The sequence below is a fragment of the Pezoporus flaviventris genome, unplaced genomic scaffold (assembly GCF_033815535.1).
Source record: "Pezoporus flaviventris isolate CSIRO_AGI_PZ_B2104156 unplaced genomic scaffold, CSIRO_AGI_Pfla_v1 ptg000036l, whole genome shotgun sequence".
NCBI lineage: Eukaryota > Metazoa > Chordata > Aves > Psittaciformes > Psittacidae > Pezoporus > Pezoporus flaviventris.
In genome coordinates, this window is record NW_026892584.1 from 5,505,744 (window position 1) to 5,526,183 (window position 20,440).

The 20,440-nt window shown below is 37.3% G+C and overlaps 1 protein-coding gene across 1 annotated transcript in view; it reads left to right on the forward strand.

Moving 5' to 3' along the window:
* Positions 1 to 20,440, forward strand: part of SBF2 (SET binding factor 2) — a 261,395-nt gene that overhangs the window by 154,862 nt on the left and 86,093 nt on the right. The window contains exons 14-16 of the mRNA XM_061462974.1: positions 3,175 to 3,379; positions 5,518 to 5,627; positions 7,134 to 7,283. Coding sequence (XP_061318958.1) covers positions 3,175 to 3,379; positions 5,518 to 5,627; positions 7,134 to 7,283 — 465 coding nt within the window. The remainder of the gene's footprint in view (positions 1 to 3,174; positions 3,380 to 5,517; positions 5,628 to 7,133; positions 7,284 to 20,440) is intronic.

Genomic DNA, 20,440 nt, shown 5'->3' on the forward strand with positions numbered 1-20,440 from the left:
TCTTTCGGGGGGGGGGGGGGCATCACCTAATCTCCCCCCACCCACACAGACTTCCTGTGGTTTTTCAGACTCCACAGAGCAATATCTACTACATAATCAGTTAACATCTTTGTCATTCTTTCTATTCTGTATCCCTTTTCCCCAAAACTATGGTTTACATGTACACTTCTACTAATATCCCACAAGATTTACCAAATATTGTTATGTCCTGGGGTGTTTTGGGGTTTCTTTTGAGTTGCATATGTCTGTCTTCCCTGTGCCCCCCATGAATGCCTTTAAGGATTTTTTTCACTGTCACTGTAATTTTTGTTTAGGGTAAAATCAGTATCTTTTCCATAAGAAATAAATTAACAGCCAGTGCATCTTTTTTCACAGAAGATTTTTGGATGGAAAAATACGTCTATGTACTTCAAGTAAATTAAATGTGTGAATAGTAAGGGGTGTTAAATGAGATTAGTCTGGCTTTAATATTGTCCTTAGTTGCAAAACTCGTGTGTCTGTTTTCAGACTCACTCACGTGCACCATCTCTCTTTTCCTCTGAAATTGCCAAATGACTATTACACTTTTTCTGAATTAAATAATATATTTATTAAATAAATACACATCTTAATCTAACTTGATGATAGCAGCCATTGGAAGAGAGGGCAAATACATCACTGTGGACTAAAACCGTTTCACATGTAACAGTGCGTGTGAAATGTTGTCTCTTGTCCCTGTGTGTTATGGCATACTTACTGGAGTATATTAACACTGGTATCCTTACACTGACACTTCAGACTTAGAGTATGTATCTTGTGGAAAATGAAGAGAAACATCAGGCATCAGAATTTTTGTTACATAGATTCATTTCATCTATGAGATTTCATTTGTAATAGAATATTATTTATTCAATAGTATATCTCCTCATTCTAGAGCATTCTTTTAATGATAAATATTGGACTTATTCTATTTTCTACTTAGAATGAAAGGATGTGTAAAGCATAAGTAAGTGTGCATATGTGGAACTTTTTATTTCTATTATTTCTTAAAATCAGTGTCAAAACTAATTAATTTATGTCATTTCTTGTGATGTGATTTAGTATATCATTGTGATGAGCTTCCTACTTCACTACCACTAAGTAAATGGCTTAGTGCATTTACAAGTCAGATTTTTGATAGTTACGCATACACCTATCTTTGAATAAAGCACTGTGATGAGTAACATTGCTTCTGTAAATTATGCATAGAGCCACCTGATTTTAAACTCACTGCATGACGTATTTTGACATCTTGTCCACAGTTTTAATAATATTGTAGCTGTGACAGTCTAGATACATTGTGGAGACAAAGTTTGTAACAGAGAGATAAGGGAGATAATGTTTGTTTTAGTCTAGCTGGTACAAGTGGAAAATCTAGACAAGTTTTTGGCATATACTGCTTTAGTAGTTAAAGACATTAGACCGACGTTCCTCAGAGAGTATACAGCTGGCGTATTTGTGATGTCCAAGATTAAAGTAACTCTATATTTCCTCTGGATCTCTCTTCATGAAATGGAATGTGGAATAGTTACACTCCCTTTCTGGCTTTTTCTATGTCATCTGTTACCCCCTGCTGAGATTGTGTTCCCTTTCTCTGCCTTGCTTTTCTTGGCATCTGCTGCTCTCATCCTCCTGGCTAGGTTTTTGGCTTGGTTTATTTAACTTTCCTCTGCAGAGAATTTGTATGGTTAAGTAGCTGGTTTGTTTTGACTGCTATTTCTCAAGTTGATGCGTTTGATCCCTTTGTTGCCTTTTGCGCCCTTAAACGAAAGTTTCAAACTAACTCCTGTTTGCAGGTTTTATTGCAAGCTAGTTGTGCTTGTACAACAGAAATCTAATTGGTTGAGGAGCACTCTTTGGCAGTGGTCTATAGCCAATAATAAGTAATAGCATAGAGTCAAGTTACATAACAGTAAATTAAAGCATGATCGATGATAACCCCTGGTATATGAATGGAAAGCTGAAAACATCCTATTTTGTTTGATTGTTACACTCCCCAAGATGTGAGATGTGATCCTGTGAATGGTGGTAGAATCCTTGTGGGTCTCAGCTGTCTTTCAGAAGAAGTACAGCCTGAAGCCAGGAGTTAAAAGAAAAACAAACAAAAAAAAACAAAAAAACAACCCACAAATAGAAAAGACTATCAACCATTTGAGGGAAAAAAATGAAAAGAAATGGCGAATTTTCATATCCTGTTGTCTTCAGGATATCTTTCTGGAAAGTGTGTTTTAAACAAGCTAAAATAAATTTGCAGGCAGTTGAGTGAAAATTAGTGGTTTGTGATGTGTGTGGTCTTTCTGATAACTGAACACCAGATACAGAAGATGCAATGTAGAACTGATTTTTATAATTTTTTTTCACTGCTGAAGACCTCTGCAAGAAAACCCAAAAGCAAGGATAATAACTTTCTTTGGGGCTGCTAATTGCCGACCATGAAAGAGCGAGTGGAGATTCATTCAGGCAAACCTTTACATTCACAGTGGAAATGCTGATAGATTTATAACAATAAAAGTCTTTCCTATCCTGTGTGAACATCCCAAAATCCGATGTGACAGCTTTTTTATTTTCCTTGTAGTTTAGGCATATTGCTTACTCTCTTTGATCACATATATTAACTTCTTTAATTATTCTTTTTTTAGTGCAAACACTCAGCTTTGTGATGTATTTTTATGGGACATACAGAAGATAGAAAATTGGTGTCTAGTGAGTTTGATACAACATGGTACAAAAATTAATTTTTACTTCATAGTCTTAAGATGAGAATATTTCTCAGTACTCAGTGAAGAGATTATATGTTTTAGTACTCTTTAACTCTCTCTCTAATGAAGAGATTGATTGTCAAACTATTTGAGTCCTAAATATTCATTAAGCTGCATATAATCAACCTAAGCAGTAATTTTCTTTTGCTCTCTTTCTTTTTGGATTTTTCATTTTGGCAAAAAATATTTTGTAAAAGCCCTTAATGAAGTCGGAAGTATTACAGATAATGAATCAGGGTGATATGAATATGAAACATTATATTAGTGAGCTGCATTAGATACTCTGCTTCTTAATCATTCAGGTATGACAGCTACACAAAACAGTAATAAAGTTGAATAATACAGATGGTAACACTGTATAACGCATTTGTGTATAACCTTTGCTTTTGACCTGCAGGAGAATCCCAGTCCCCACATGGCGTTTCAGAAAGTGCCACGGCCCACGGAGGGCTCCCACTTGCGGGTTCACATCCTTCCTTTCCCTCGGATCAATGAGTGCCGGGTGCAGGAGCTCCTCCAGGAAGGCCTTGCAAGGAGTCAGGGTGCCCCCCCTGCCACTCGTGGGGACAAGAAGTGTGTTGTTCCAGCTGGTCCCCCTGTTGGTATGTGTACTCCTTCCCTGACTTACCTATTTGTCATCCTATCTCACGAGCTGAACAAAAATTAACATGACTGCAATGTGTTGCTTCCAAACTCAAATTAATACTGCATTTTTAGTGATGTTGGTGAACTTCAGTACATAGACTTGCCAATTTGACTTTGCAATTTTGAAAGCCCTTTTGTATCAGCCTTTACTAAGAGATCAAATATCCATAGTGGCATAATTACTAACAACAAAAAAAGTTTATCTGAGTTAAATTGAACTATTAAATTAGATACTGTCTACTCACCTAGGTTTGATGAATATCACCATAGGTTACTTGTAGGACTGGCTGAACCATGCTTTGAACTGTTAGGATTTCTTCTTTGACAGTAGTGGAAGACATGTAAATTACTGGGAAAAGGCAAGGAATAAACATATTCTCTGTCTCAAAATAAATATACCTATATTTAAATATAATGAGCAGGTGTAGACATTGTAGGCCTGTCAAATTCATTTTAATGCTAGAAAAATTCTGTTAGTCATAGTCATATTCATTGATGTGAATGTTGGCATAAACAAGTATGTTTAGTAAACTTGCAGGACACATGAAGCTAAGCAGAGCTTGCAGAAGTTTTGGAGGATGGGATTAGAATTCAGATCAGTCTTGAAAACTTAGAAGTCTAGTTTCTGAATTTTGTATTTCTCTACTGCCTTTCTTCAGATAAGGTATTGCATGGGCATGATCAGCTGACTAGGCAACTTCAGACACTAATTTGGGAATTATAGTGATTGTAGGGCAAACATGACCCAAACGTATCTAGCTATTGCAAAAAAAGACAAACATCTCAGTCGCATGTATAAACAGGAGTACAGTCAGTGAACCCATGGAGAAATCCTTTCGTTGTACTCAGTAAGAACTCCGCTGGACTGTTTGTATCCATTTTTGGACACTAGAAGACTGTCTCCATTTTTGGTTCTGTTGGAGCGAGTCCAGAAGCAACCAACAAGAATGACCAGTGGTCTGGAGAATGTGACCTAGAAGGAAAGATGGAGAATTGTTTAGACTAAAAAACAGAAGACTAAGGGAACACATAATAGCAGCCTTCAATTACTTAAGAGGCTGTTAAAAGAAAGGGAATAATCTGCAGTGATAAGAAATAATGGATTTAATTGCAGCACGAAAATAGAGTTATTTGTATGGAAAAACTTGGTAAAATGAGAATTGTGAGACAGTTGAACTGATTTCTTGTGAAGCCATGGAGCCTCTGTTATCACAGAACTTTGGGAACATATTAGACAAACATGAGAAGTAACATAAATACAGTTGATCCTGTCTAGGGACAGCAGGATGAACTGGATGGCCTCTTGAGGCCTGTTCTAGGCCTGTTTCTCTTTACGTTTACTAAGAATAGGATAAACTCTGTTCACCTGCCTTTGCTGTTGACTCTTAGTTTGGTTTTGTCGTCCCCATCCCCCCCCACCCCCCCCAAGGAACAGCTCTCATACTCTCTGCTGTCCTGTGTGTCAAAATCCTTGGTTATTGGAGCTCATTGTTATCTACAAGAAGGGCATATTCTGCATTTATAATTTATTTATTTGATACCAAAGAGGAAAAGAGTATGTTAGCTCTTCCATTCTGAATTCTCTTGAAAATTCGGAGCTAAATAAACACTGCGTTCAGAAAACAGTCTTTTGATATCAGCAAATTGGAGTCTAGGTATGAGAATATGTCTGTCACAAAATTCTTGCCATGGCCAATGCATTCTCTAGGAAAAAATTGTTACTGCTACAAAATATGCAAGGCTATGTAGTTCACTGCAGAACACAAGCATATATAAATATATATCTAATTTCTCTTTATATATTTCATTAGTATGTTAGAAGTTGGAATCTCTGTCTGTATGAGACAAATAGAACAAGTAGTAAAGAAAATCAGCTGCTGTACTTAAAATTCGGAGCACTCATTTCTTCAGACAGTATGTGGAAACCAAAGATTTAGGATCTTATGTTCCTACCTCTATATGCCTACTAATGGAATTTGCTTCACAGACCAAAACTGAGGGCACATTTTTTATTTTATTTTAAAAGAACTTTCAGGTCTTTGTGGCTTTTGCAGAAGACATTTCACGGATATATATTCTTCTTTTTCTTTGTTAGTTTCCATAATGGAAAAAGGAAGCACAGTTTTCAACAGTGCACAAAGGCTGGAAGTTGTTAGAAGTTGCATCTCATTCATTTTTGAAAACAAATTTTTGGAGACTGAAAAGGTAATAAAATGAATTTTTAACTTTCCCAAATAAGCTTGTTCTGTTAATGAGCAAATGGGGACTGACCTTGTCACAAAGTACATTTTGAAGTCTTGTTTCAAATGCTAATGATTATTTTAACCATTTAAATGAATGAAGCAGTAAAACTAGTCATATGAATGCAATACTGGGTGTAATCTGAGGCTAATGGATTTGAAAACCTGTTTGTAATACTACATGGGTGTGTTGAAGCTGTTTTTTCTGCTTTATGTTACCATTATAAATAGTATTGTCCACATAATTTGTTTTTAAAGCAGTGTATTACTCTAGCAGTATAGACTGGGAGGACTGCAAACAAAAGGCATACACAGACATTTAAGTGTTTATCAACCAATGCTTTTTTTAACTTTTCAGTACTGTAAGTTTTGGTTGTTTTAAAAATCAGTAATTATATAAAACTCAGAGATGAATGTAAACATTTGCCATGTTTGTCTTTACGTAAATGTACTAGTGAGTTGTCATCCTTGACGTGCTTAGTTTTTCAAGTTATTAAGTTGCCAGGTTTTACAGATTCTGTCCATAGAGTTTTCAATTACTGATTCTAGAACCTACACTGAAATCTAATCTTACATATGAAAATGACTGTAAAATAATTTTAAGCACTTTTTTAATATTTGTCAGAGAAGTATCACCCATGCATCTCTGAGGCAACGCAGCTCAGTGAGAAAACGAGTGATTTTGATTTACAAGTTGTATTATGGAAATGTATATGGGAGAAGTTCTAATAAAATATGTATCTCTTTTTAAAGAGTTTTGATGCATGTGTAATACAGTAGTATTTAATATTTTTTAAATTACACACACTTGGAAAAAGTCAGTATTTTTTTTGTCCCCCTGAATGGTAAATTTGCCCTTAGATAAGACAATAGGCTGACTTTTCTTATTCATCTGTTACCACCCATTAAATCTAGTCTAAAGGGCCACAGCTGATAATCACTGATGTAGCACTTGCTGCATCTTTAAAACATTGGCATAAATATTCTATTGGCACTGTCCTAGGGTAAACTGTATGACAGTGTTGTGACCTCATTGCTGTGAGAGGTATGCCACTTCTAAAACCCTTTGTCATTCAATGCTTTTCAAAAAACATGCTGGTTGTCCTTGATATGCTAACTTGAGGCCTGGCCTGGCTGGTACAGAGTAGAGCACTTGCTTTCATGCAGAATAATCAATTTCTGATTTCAAATCCACTCGATGTCTGTCTGTATTCAGTCATTTCTATTTGCAGATGTAGGTGAGAAATACTGTTTAATGCATTAGAAAAAAAAAAGGGAAGAATTTATTACTTAATGACTCTAGCTAAATCAACCATTATGTGAAAGGGTGATACTCAAGCTAATGAGTCATTTCCAAAGTTATTGTTTAATATACTGTCACTTGGAGTTTCTTAATAAAGAATTAATTATATTCAGTATGAATGGTGCCATTCAATTTCCTTTTCATAACGGCAGATTTTCTTCTCTCCAGACCCTGCCTGCAGCTCTGAGAGCCCTAAAGGGAAAGGCAGCTCGGCACTGCCTGACACAGGAATTAGGCTTGCATGTTAAACAAAATCGAGCAATACTGGACCATCAGCAGTTCGACTACATTGTGCGAATGATGAACTGTGCTTTGCAGGTACAGTGTGTGAAAGCTGTGTTCTTTGGTTGTCTTTGTTTTGCTATTATGATAAGCAAAAAATTGTTTCGAATGATGTGGAAAAGCAAAAAAATTAAAGGACAGTTGATGTACTTAGTGTTGTAGCAGAAGCTGCTTGACTGGATTTAAGATATTAGGCAGGTCTATACAGATCTGCGTGATAAAAAAAAAAAACAGAAAACTCTTTCTGTTATTGACAATGTAGATATAACTTACTGTTTTCAGTATTGAAGTGATTTGCCTTAATGGCTTGGATTACTTTCTTGATAAATGGGTGTTAGGTTTTCCAGGTCATTTGCTACTTTGACCTCCTGAAGTGTGTATCACCCACTGCTCAGTTTAAAAAAACCTCAAGTTTGTCTTCTTTGTCGTCGTGTGAACATATTTCATATGTTATGTATAGCTATAAATTAACACTGACTGAGCAAATGCTACCTCAGGTCACCATCAAATGTAAGATTTGTTTTCTGTTGTATTTCTTGTTTGTTCACAGTAGCTGCTTTTCTGCTGTTAGGAACAAAATTCAGCTTTGCAGTGGTTTTGGAGTAAAGTTACCTGCAGTTAGCAGATGATAACTGAAGTCAGCTGGCTGAAATTGTAGGGCATGTACTGGAATGTCCCTTTTTTGTCACAACCATTGGCCTTTTCCAAACTTTAAGGTTAACTTCCAACTCTGGTTTTGCTTACAACTCTGAGGCTATCTGAAACTGTATTTCTCTGCCCAGTGACCAGTGAAATACTGACCTGCTTTGTATTCAAGTTAGAAATTTCCTTTCAAACCAGAAAGCAGGATTGTCTAGATGTTGTTTCCACTTTTTTGATTGTTGATGGGATTAAAAACCCCTTTATTTCCCATATCTTAGTACAAAATAGATGGCAGAAGAAAATGGGGAGTTGAGGGAATTTCCTTTGCTCAGGAAAGAAATGCTAACATCACCTTTAATAAAGCAATAACATCAAATTTTTCTCAAGGAGAAAAATATTGTTTTTCTTTCCAGTGCTTTGAAGATCCAAAAAGGACCTTAATGTTTATAGAAATGAATGTGTCTGAAGTGTTCCTGAAGTTAAACTAGAATAGAGTTTGGTTGTTTTGTGGGTTTTTTGTTGCTTTGTTTGGTTCTTTTTTCGCCAACTGAACTAACGAACATAAATCATACAGAGGAAACAGATCCGGTCAGGAGGCATTTTCCCCTCAACATTGTTTTCATATCTGTGAAAATATAAAATGGAAATTTCAATTTCTTAGGTGTCAGCTTGGCCAATATGAAAACATCTGAACTTCTGACACTGGGCAGCTAGTTGGAAACAAGTATTTAGAACATCTACTTTTATGGTGTATGAAATGATTTATGAAGTTATAAGCATGATATATTAAGATAAAAGGATGTTTTATAATTTGTTCACTTTGTTCAGTTTTACTGTTTGGAACAGCACGTAAATTGTGACATTTTGGAGCTTCCCTGTATCAGAAAAAAATAGATTATCCACAAGTTAAGTTTGCCCTTGCTGCAGTGGGACTCAGCATGTCAGCATTTTGCTGTAGAGAGAATTCTGTTAGTTGCAGGTCATAAGACCAAGTCACTTAAACTGTGTCTGTTAAAATGATACAAAAATCTAATTAAAGAAATGTGGTCTTGGCTGGAGATGTATTCAAGCCTTAAGGAAATACCACATTAATTACAATTGAGTTTTTGAGAGAGAGTCAGATTGCAGTACTGCTTTAAGACCTCAGTGAACTATTGGAGTTGTAGAAACTGTCTCAGTCATACCACTGAACATCTAGCCACAGATTTTTCTGTTAGTGTTATTGTATGTTCCTGTTAGCATCCATAAGATACAAACTAAAATATTGCTGTGACCAGGGGGCTGATACAAAAGCTGAGAGGAAGGGAAGGCGCCAAGCAGACTTGATAGGTTGGACATAGCCCTGGCTCTCTACTATACGTGCTGGGTTGATCTGGCATGTGTATGCCTGATGGTTTTCCCTGGGAAATACCAGTATTTGCTGGCTCACTTGCTTGTGTGGATACGAAATGTGATGCTCCTCAGCCACCAAACCTCTGCTACTGATAATGTGAATTGTTGCAAACCATAGTATTTCAAGAGATATAGGTTGACCATATCTGAAAAGTGTCTTTTGAACAAGAAACTGTGTTACTGTCATGTGCTGAATTCTTTGTCTTACCGGGAACAGTGCACATACTAGAAAACCGGGAAGATTGCATTCTGCAAGTTTATTGCATATCCCTCTGTTACTATTAAAGATTTTCCTGGTTGTCTAGTGTTAGGTTTTTTTTTCTTTTAATAGAATTTATTCTCTTATTTTACTAGAGTCCATAAAAATAAAAGTTATACGCTTTTTTAGAGCTTCTGTACACTTGTTTTAAGGATGAAAAGCAGTATGTTAACAAAATGTTAGCAATAATCCCACAGTGCATATTGTGGCCAGTATCATTGTATCTGGTGAGATGTGTCTGCTACCACAGTACTTCGGAATAGATTAAGGAAGAGGAATAAATTACTCACACCATTGCTTCAAGATAACAGCTGCTTTATTTTAGCAAAAAAAAATACTTAGGCTGTATTTCCCTCAGTATCCAATCTCTAGCCATTGTGCAACTGGAAGGAAGGGAGGGTGATAGCTCACTGATTTCTCTAGAGCTGGCAAAACTTGATTAATATCTGTGATATTGATTAATATGTGTGATAGCAAAGCAGAAGCATTATGTTTTGTTCCATATGTTATATAACTAAAATTACTGTTAATAACCGTCTACAGTGTTGCAAAAGCTTAATATATTGATTGACAATTTATGCATGCAGATGGCACCGCAATGAGAAAAAGGTGAAATTATTTCTCTAGAAACTATTTCCATCATGTTTGCTATCTACTGCTGAGTTTACATCAGAATTATTTGCAATTACACAAAAATTTCTGTTTTGAACGTTTTTTTCTCTTTAATTTTCTGTGATGTAATGCTTTTCTCTGACATTTCAGAAAAGGCTGCTTAACATTTTTACACCTAAGAAGCCTGCTTTTTACCACAGAAGTATTTGTTCTGTGTAATTACATTTCTAGCAGCACACTGTATCCTTAATACTTGTTAAGAAATAATAGCAAAGCCAATTTCAAGGCTCAATTTGCATGCTTCTCCATTAATTTATTAGAAACAACATGACTTGTCCAGATTTTCAATTGTTTCTGACTTCCTTCTGGTAGCACCAAGTGAATTCTTATTTTGAAACACAGTAGCACTTATTTGATAAAATGGCAGTAAAGGCAAAAAGGGTTGAAAGTTGTAACTTCTTCCCTGGTGTAGGTGGAGAGTACTTGATGAAAAGATATTCCAAACAACTTGCATAAAGTAACAGTAACAGTAAGGCTTTCTGGAAGAAAAAAAGATGGGGAAAGGTTCTCTTCAGAGGACTGTGAAGAAGCTTCTTTTAGTGGTTAGGACAGATAAAACTTTCCATTTAAAAAGAAAAACTACAAGCCTACAGTGTTGCAATATCACATTGACTCTGTAAGATGTCACATATTAATATTGCCTAACTTCATATCAATGCTTTGGCAAATTTGGGTCAAATTGGAAAACACATGTGCCCCAGACATCTGGAGTACCTAAACTAAATGTGGTTAGAGTGGGAATAAGGTGCATAAAAACTATTAAATGCATAAACGCTTTCAAAATTCTTTTCTTCAGCTGTAGGAAATGGATAAGGTCTTCTAATGATGTGATTTAATCTGACAGCCTACAAAGTCATGAATGCTGTTTTAAGGCCAGTTTCACATCTGTGTGAATATGTGGTGGTGTAGACAAATTATTAAACGTTCTAGTGCTTTAGATAGCTTCCAATAGATCTCTAGGGCTTTCCGTACTTGCAAAAAACAGATGTTCATCTTTCAAATAGAGTATACTGAGTGCTCTAAAAGTATACTTACAATGTACGATATGAGAAACAACTGTAGGAAGTCTTAGTAGCAACCAGAGCAAAATTAAGAATTTAACCTGTGTTAGGTTACAACAGAAGTATATCTGGGCCAGCATCTGTTCTCCAGCAATTGCCAAAAGCAGACTAAAGATATTACTGGTTAATTATGCCTGTAAAATTTTGCTCATGACTCTTCTGTATCAGTTTGGTGTAATAAAGGTCGCTTTCTACCGCTTAACTATACAATCTGTGTATAAAGAATCTTTAATATGCAAAATTAAAACCAATGGCATTTTGTAGTTAGTATTAATTTTTTTTTCTTATTCAAGTAACTGTTGTATTGTGTTCTACCACCAGATAAAATTTAAAAATTGTGAGTTCTCAGAATTCAGAGGTTTGCAAATACTTTCCAATAACAAGAAATATTTTATTACTCCTGAGAGAAAATAAGCCATATGTGTATGTATATAAAGGTTCAATGAACTAGTATTTCTCATATTTTATGTAGAAAACTATGTTGCTAAATGTCTATATTTCAGAGGCTAATAGTAGATTTCTCTCCTTTCAGACATGGCCTGCCTTTTGTTACTCGGTTTGATTTGCACTCTTGCAAGTAAAGCCTGTCAGAGTAATGTTTGAACAGTAGTAATATTTGAAAGTATTTTAAGGTCTTTTAGAGCATAGAAAATACATAATAAAGAGAAGTCACTGTAGTTTAACAGGGACATAATTCTATTAATTTATTAGTTATTAACAGTTCAATCTTTTTCATCCTGTTAGATGTAGTTATGATATTATTTAAGTGAAAGAATGGAGATTCCAGTATGTAAGGCTTGGACTTTAAACTTCCAGATTTAATTCTGTATTGTCACAACGGGCACAGTCATATAGTTTCTGTGGTACATGGTTTATTACCCAAGAAGTAAAAATAACAGTTTTTTTTCCATCCTGCTGACTTTTCAGGAGTTCACCTGTAATGTTCTGGACTTAATAAAAGAAGCTGCTCTTTCTGAATCTTTCTGATGACCTTTCTCATTCTCAAGAAATTGCAAGATACTAGAATATCATAGGACATGGCTGAGCTGATGGTGCTCACATAATTTATCTAGGAAAAAAAGTACATTATCAAAGGTTGTATTGCTGATCTGTGTTTATTTTTCCTTTTTTTGCTCTGAGGAGCATACTGTTACAGCCATCCCATCTCACTGAATGGCCACACAGCCCATGAAAAATCCATTCACAGGCATATTTTCATGAAATCCTGAAAATGGAGCTTTCTGTGGGATTGCCCATGTACTTATTCATGAAGCAGGTGTATGCATACTGCTATTATTGAAGGTTGCAAACTTCTTAGCTTTATTACTGCTGCTAGAAGACCAGTCCACAGTTACCTACTTGCAGGTATCAAGGGAGATGACCATCTTGTATAGCAGTAGTCATTCTGCATTTGGCTTGGACTCTCCATGAGAAGGCACTGTCCAAATAATTCCTTTTTCATAGAATCACAGAAGATTTAGGGTTGGAAAGGACCTTAAGATCATCTAGTTCCAACCCCCCTGCCATGGGCAGGGACACCTCACACTAAACCATGTCACCCAAGGCCTCTTCCAACCTGGCCTTGGACACTGCCAGGGATGGTGCATTCACAACCTCCCTGGGCAACCCATTCCAGCGCCTCACCACCCTAACAGGAAAGAATTTCTTCCTTGTATCACTTGGGGAAATTTATTTGTGCAGTGATCTCCACGGAGCTGCCTGGCTCGTTCTGCATGTCCAGGTACCAAGGTGTTTGTCTCAAGCCAAGTAAAACTGCCTCTGTGGTTTTAATGAGGAAATGAGGCAGCAGAAAACCATAGCTGCTTTTCACACTGGTGCTGTACCGGTGGAGATGTTCAGAAATAACCCTGGGCATTTCCGAAATTGGTGTTTCCCTGCAGGTTTCAGAGACCCTACTTATGTTAATGTAAAAGTGTTTGTGACTTCTGCTTGGACCTACCCTCCATAATTATTGCTTGAGACCATTACTTTAAGAAAGGAAAAATAGGCATTAGCAGTAATGAGTCCCATGACATGCTGTCCATACCTACATCTGCCTTCAGCCTCCCTCTCTCAGCTGCTCACCAAAATGTGTTGCGTTCACACGCTTCCTGTCCTCTGTGTATGTACGTATGTGTGTGCACACATGAGGCACAAGGGTGATACAGGTATCTATGGCTGCTATAATAGAAAAATATATATACACTGATACACATAAATATAAACTCGGTAGTAATGTAGAAGTTAAAATAATCTACAAGTCCCGCCATGATCACAGCCTGTTCGCAGTATGAATGAATGTGCATCTCGAGCATACATCATCTGGAGTGCTCTGGTTGCAGGGAATCCCTTGGTTACACAGGTTTCTGACTGCTAACATGTAAAGGAATCAAAAATGCCATAATAAATATGTGAAAGTACCCTCCTTTCTGTTGATACAACATGTCATAGGTATTACTTGTTTTCTAGGCTGCAGACTGTGGGGATATTGATTATGTCTTTGTTACATTTCTGTGCAGTTAGCAGAGGATTCAGCCTTGTTTTAAGGGTCTCTGCTTAATATTTTATTACAATTGTCAAATAATAGTGGGGAGTTTGGTTTAATACAAGAATAAGCAGGAATACATGTGAGCAGCAGTGCCACGGCCTCCTCTGGCTGGTTGCAGCTGTGGGTCCCACAGTGGGGCTGTGGTGACAAGCCCACAGCACCCACCGTCTTGTTCTCGCCCTTGCTGAGGCATGGCATGGTTGAAACCAAAGCACTCGAAACAAACCAGCAGCAGCAAAAGTAGGTATGTTAAGAGCTGTGATGATTTTGAAGTGCTTTTAGCATATTATAGCAGATTTTTCATGGCATTTACATAGCAATGTAGGCGTTTCAGAAAAAAAGAAAAAAAAGGGTATGTTATCCAAACTGCAGACACAGCTGGTCTGTGTCTGAGCGATGTTGATTTCAGTCAGGTCATATCTGACTTACAGATAGATAAAATGTGATATCCTTGTGGACACAAATGTAAGCGCTAGAGTATTCAACACTGAATCTGAATGAGGGTGTCACAGCAAGTAGTTCCCTGGCAGGTATAAGGAGAGCGGTATGTGTGTGTCCCGTCCCCCCCGCCCCAGTCCTGGTTGGGTCTCTGCGACATTTGTCAGCTAGAGCACTCTGTAGTCTTAATGGATGTCTCCATCTTTCTGGGGCCTTTTGGGCCTCTGTTCAGTCCTAAAATATTTGCTGTTCATGCAGGGCATGCTTGCGTGTGTTTGGGCACACATAGGTGCCTTATTGAAACCATGTAGCTTCTTGGAGCATTGTTGTGGTAGGCTCTGACTGCTGCTAAGCGTTCATTACTGTTAATTGTGGCCTTGTGGTTGCCAAGTGTTCCTAATAACTCCGTGTTCTAAATATTTTTGGTCATCTTGATGAAAAGCAGACATGTGCTTGTAAGCTACTACTGCTGTAAATAAAATATCTTTTAGGAATTATGTTATACTGCTGTATAGTTGATCTCTAGCCTCCTTCTGAAAGAGGTGGACTGATGAAAGGTAGTGAAAAGGAAAAAAACCCCAAAGAGTCTTTAATGTTTAAAATTGTGACTAATAATAAAGTTATATAAAACTAGTGACTTCTTTTCTTAGAAGTTTTATATCTAACAAAAATATGAAAGGAACACGTGCAATTTTGTTAAGTTTTATGTATGTGTATAACATGTATTTCAATACAGCTACCTAATTCCATATAGATGTGTGTATAAAACTGTAGGTAAGTTTACCTGCACTCAATCTGTATTGAGTGTCATTTTATGTATACATTAAGTAACAAAATATTACACAGCATTGATGCACTATACCCACTCAGTGAACATAACTCTCTGGCCACCCATATGCACATGTGTATTTAGCTTTAGTGCAGTTTTTATTACTAAGATGAAGGGGAAGAATTTGCGTGTCACTCTGGTCTTCCCCCCTGTGCTTCGCACTTCAAATAACTTAAACTGAGATGTAGTAGAGCACTGAAGTGGAATGCTTCTTTGGTTTGTGAGCAAGGTATGTCCTTCCTTGATCATTGGTGGTATTTGAGAATGAAGACCTTGGGCCCACTGTAGGAGAGGATCTGGTTTGAGACCATCTTAAAAATCTGAACGTGCGCAAGTCCATGGGTCCTGATGAAATCCATCCGCGGGTCCTGAAGGAGCTGGTGAATGAAGTTGCTAAGACACTGTCCATCATATTTGAGAAATCGTGGCAGTCAGGTGAAGTTCCCGATGACTGGAAAAAGGGAAATACAACCCCCCTTTTCAAGAAGGGGAAAATGGATGACCCGGGGAATTACAGACCAGTCAGTCTCACCTCTGTGCCTGGCAAAATCTTGGAGCAGGTTCTGCTGGAAGGCATGCTAAGGCACATGAAAATCAACAAGGTGCTTGGTGACAGCCAGCATGGCTTCACTAAGGGGAAATCCTGCCTGACCAATTTGGTGGCCTTCTATGATGTGGCTACAGAACTGATGGACAAGGGTAGAGCAGTTGATGTCATCTACCTGGACTTGTGCAAAGCGTTCGACACTGTCCCACACGACATCCTTGTCTCTAAATTGGAGATATATCAATTTGATGGATGGACTACTCGGTGGATAAAGAACTGGCTGGATGGCTGCACGCAAAAAGTTGTGACCAATGGCTTAGTGTCCGGCTGGAGACCAGTAACGAGTGGTGTCCCTCAGGGATTGGTGTTGGGACCGGTCTTGTTCAACATCTTTGTCGCTGACATGGACAGTGGGATTGAGTGCGCTCTCAGCAAGTTTGCTGATGACACCAAGCTGTGTGGTTCAGTTGATACACTGGAGGGAAGGAATGCCATCCAGAGGGACCTGGACACGCTTGTGAGGTGGGCTGATGCCAACCTTATGAAGTTTAACCATGCCAAATGCAAGGTGCTGCACCTGGGTCAGAGCAATCCCAGGCACTGGTACAGGTTGGGCAGTGAAGAGATTCAGAGCAGCCCTGTGGAGAAAGACTTGGGGTGTTGGTGGATGGGAAAATGAACATGAGCTGGCTTTAGTGTGCGCTTGCAGCCCAGAAAGCCAACCGTATCCTGGGCTGCATCAAAAGGAGCGTGACCAGCAGGTCAAAGGAGGTGATCCTGCCCCTCTACTCTACTCTTGTGAGACCTCACCTGGAGTATTGTGTACAGTTCTGGTGTCCTCAACATAAAAAGGACATGGAACTGTTGGAACAAGTCCAGAGAAGGGCCACGAGGCTGATCAGGGGACTGGAGCACCTCCCGTATGAAGACAGGCTGAGAAAGTTGGTGCTGTTCAGCCTGGAGAAGAGAAGGCTGTGTGGAGACCTCATAGCAGCCTTCCAGTATCTGAAGGGGGCCTGTAAGGATGCTGTGGAGGGACTTTTCATTGGGGACTGTAGTGATAGGACAAGGGGTAACAGGTTAAAACTTAAACAGGGGAAGTTTAGATTGGATATAAGGAGAGAGTTCTTTACTGTGAGGATGGTGAGGCACTGGAATGGGTTGCCCAGGGAGGTTGTGAATGCTCCATCCCTGGCAGTGTTCAAGACGAGGTTGGACGAGGCCTTGGGTGAGATGGTTTAGTGTGAGGTGTCCCTGCCCATGGCAGGGGGATTGGAACTAGATGATCTTAAGGTCCTTTCCAACCCTAACTATTCTATGATTCTATGATTTAACTTACTAGAAGAAACTTGCCATATAGAAAACTAGTTTGTTGTTTCTGTAAGGAATTTTATGAAGTGGTCTGTTTTCAAATATTTTGTTTTGCAGGAATTTGCATAAAAGTTGCCAGTGGGTGGCTGGAGGATGATAATCTTTTCTTTATTTTTCACATACAGTCATTTCTAAAACAAAAAGAACATTGAAATACATTCAGAGTTTTCTGATCTTTTGGTTGCTATAATATTTGTATAACCTTTGGCTTAAACAGTTGAAATCTTGACAGCTTGTGTTCAAAAAAATTGAAGTGTGATGTTGAGATACATAAAACACAGGCCAGTTCTGGGTTTTGTCAATTATTCTGTGTAAATTTTGACAAATACTTTAATATGACAAACAAAGAATAGTGAACATGTGGCATTTTAGAATGATTTTTTAAAGGAAAAATGCATAAGAATAGATTACTATATAGTAGTAGACCTACATCTGCTGTTACATAAATAGAAAGTGTGTGAAGTTACAGAATAAAACCGGAATAAAGGTGTAAACAAAAGAACGTTTGACAGTCTACAAGAGTGTTAAAAAATTCTTGCAGCTGTTAGCATTTATTTTCAATATTCTAGCCCAGATTTATGACTCACATGAATTGATTTTTAGGATGCATGGGAAAATACCGTTGAAGTATGCTGTGGTGAAGATTGCTTTTAGTAATTCCAGAACTCTATACACAGTCGGTGGATCAGGCTTTGGTATCTAGTAATCCAACAAAGTATTTAAAAGTAACTTCTAATGTCTACAGATCAAAAATCAAACAAACAAAACCTGACCAAAAAAACCCCTCACCAACCCTCTTCCCCTCTCTCCACCAATTCTTCAACTCTAAACTTCAAAACTCCACTTGAGAGCTAGGAATTAAAATTTGAATTGCATGTTTAATGGTCTAAATTCTCACAATGTTCGTGAGTGTACAAATATCTAGTTCTATCTAGACTGATTGGCTTTTGAGGACAACAGCAACTTATTTTGATAAAATTAATTCCTCTGCTCAGTTGAGCATCTTATAAAACCTTTGTTTTCAATCTTAATAGATTAAGCATCACTTTAGAGAATACATATCTTTTCTTACACCTATATAAGTTGCATACAGTTGGCATGTAATATTCTCTATCCCTTCCGGGTGTATGGAATGCAGTATCTTGAGATCATCTCTAACTGTAGTAATAATACTCTTAAAATCAGCCTGGATTAAGAGGATTCTGTGATTTTCAGCACTTCTTTAGAAACTTCATCTCTTTCCTTGTCTGCATTACAATACTCTGTCTACCTCTGAACCATAGGCATCTGGATTTTACATATTATACATTCCTTCAACTGTACTGATGATTTTAATTCTCAAAAAGTTGTTTTTCTTCACTTTTAATGCCTTAATGTAATTGCTAATATTTTATATATTTTCCTATCCTTTCAATTCTCACAAAATCTGCTTCTATAAATATCATGTATTCCACTTGTGCAAGAACATTAACATTAGTGCAGTGTAGATTTCATGGACGGCACAAAATATCATGCTGTCCACAACATGTTTCTGGATCCATGTCTGACCAGTGTGCCAGGAGAAGCTGGGGTTCACAGCCTTAAACTAATTAAAGTCTTTACTGAATGATTTTTTTTTTTTGGTATTAGAGCAGGCAAAACGAGTTGTTCTTTTGAACATTTTTTCTTTGTAAGAGGAGGAAAAAATGTTAATGCAGGCAAAGGCAGTGGACAAAACAGCCCTTAATTTATTGTTTCAGACCAAATCAAGATTCTAGACTATTGATTTCATTGGAATTTAGCCTGTTATATTTATGAAGTTAAAAGGTATAATCACTTTTGTAAAAAAAGAAAAAATAAGGAATATGCTTATTTTAATGGACTGCTTTGGATCCTTGCCTTTGTCATTTGGAATAGCTGAAATACTAACCATATGTGGTTCTGTTTAGAAGCCACAGGCCACAACTACAGTTATGTTAACACAATTTGTTACTCAGCCTCTGAATCGCACATGTAGAAGTCATAGACTTTGATCCTAACTTGATTACGATTGATGGCTGTTACCTTCCCAAATCTCTATCCATGTAGCTTCCACCCTTACAGAGCTAGTTACTGTGTAAAACATGTTCTGTGGAGAAAACTTAGTTGATGGTAGGCTTGGGTTTTTTCAGTCTTTCACAGCCTCTCAGGCAGTCATTAGACCATCAGTGTTGCATGGATCAAAACATGAAAACCATAACTACAGAGAGAATCCAAACCAGGGTGCTGAGAGGTGTTACAAGAATCACTTCTTTGATCATTGATATTTTAACTGAACTTTAACAGAGGCACTCAGACTGCCATATACATTTTACACAGGCTCATTTCAAAGAACTGTTTTAACATGATTTAGTATATGTACCATATAACAAAGATTTGACTTCTGTTAATCTTGTCTAATTTCTTATTTCATGAAATGGAAAGCTGAATGATCCTATCTGCAGTTTACTCAGAGTGCCATTGGTGGTATTCATTCCTGGCTTCAAATCTGGGAGCATTCTGTACTTAAAGAACAGAATATACTAAAATATATGAGCACTCCGATTCTCTCTTTCATATGGATGTTCACTTTCTTCCATAGCCTACTTAAATTAATCTCCTCTGAGATCACCGAGGAGTAATCAAAACTGTGGGGAGAACTGCTGATTCTTGGATACATTTTTTCACAAGAGCATGCTAAAGATTGTTTCTGCAGCCAGAAATTTTCTGAGTATTCCACAAACATTTTTGAGATTACATGTTGTCTCCATTTTTATTTTATTGATCACCATAAATACTTTTTTGGAGAAAGGGATTAGGATTTGGTGGGGGGGGGAAATAACTTCTTTTGATGTCAGCTTGAACCCTGTAATATTTAATAAATTTACCAAAGTCAACATATTTTCTTGTTGTGCATTGTCTGCATGACAGTTTGAATTTTTTTGTTTCAGTTATTGATAGTACACACTCTTGGGAGCATGAAGAGAAACAAAGATGCTTGCTAAGAGAGAGAGGTACTATTAAAGGGTATATCATATGTTACCAGTTTGTCAAGGGACTATGTTCCATATTTTCCATCTTAACGAAAAATTTACATCCCTTACAAGTTTTCCTGTTTAATTTTCAAAATTTGAAACATAATTATGTACTTAAAATAAAATGAACAAGGTGTAGCACAGTTCTCTGATCACTAAAAAGAAGCTGATCTTAAAGGTCCTTGGTGGAGTTGAAATTCTGTTGAAGCCTGTAATGTCCATGTTAGTGATAAGAAACATTGGCTACTCAGGCAACAGTCTAGTAACAAAGAAATAATGATCAAATTAATTTTCAGTGGAGTCGTTTGAAGTCATAACCTAATTACTTTCAAAATTCTCCAGTAAAAGTTTTCTTGAAGAAATACTTTCAAAAAATTCTGAAAAGACTAAAACCGACATTTG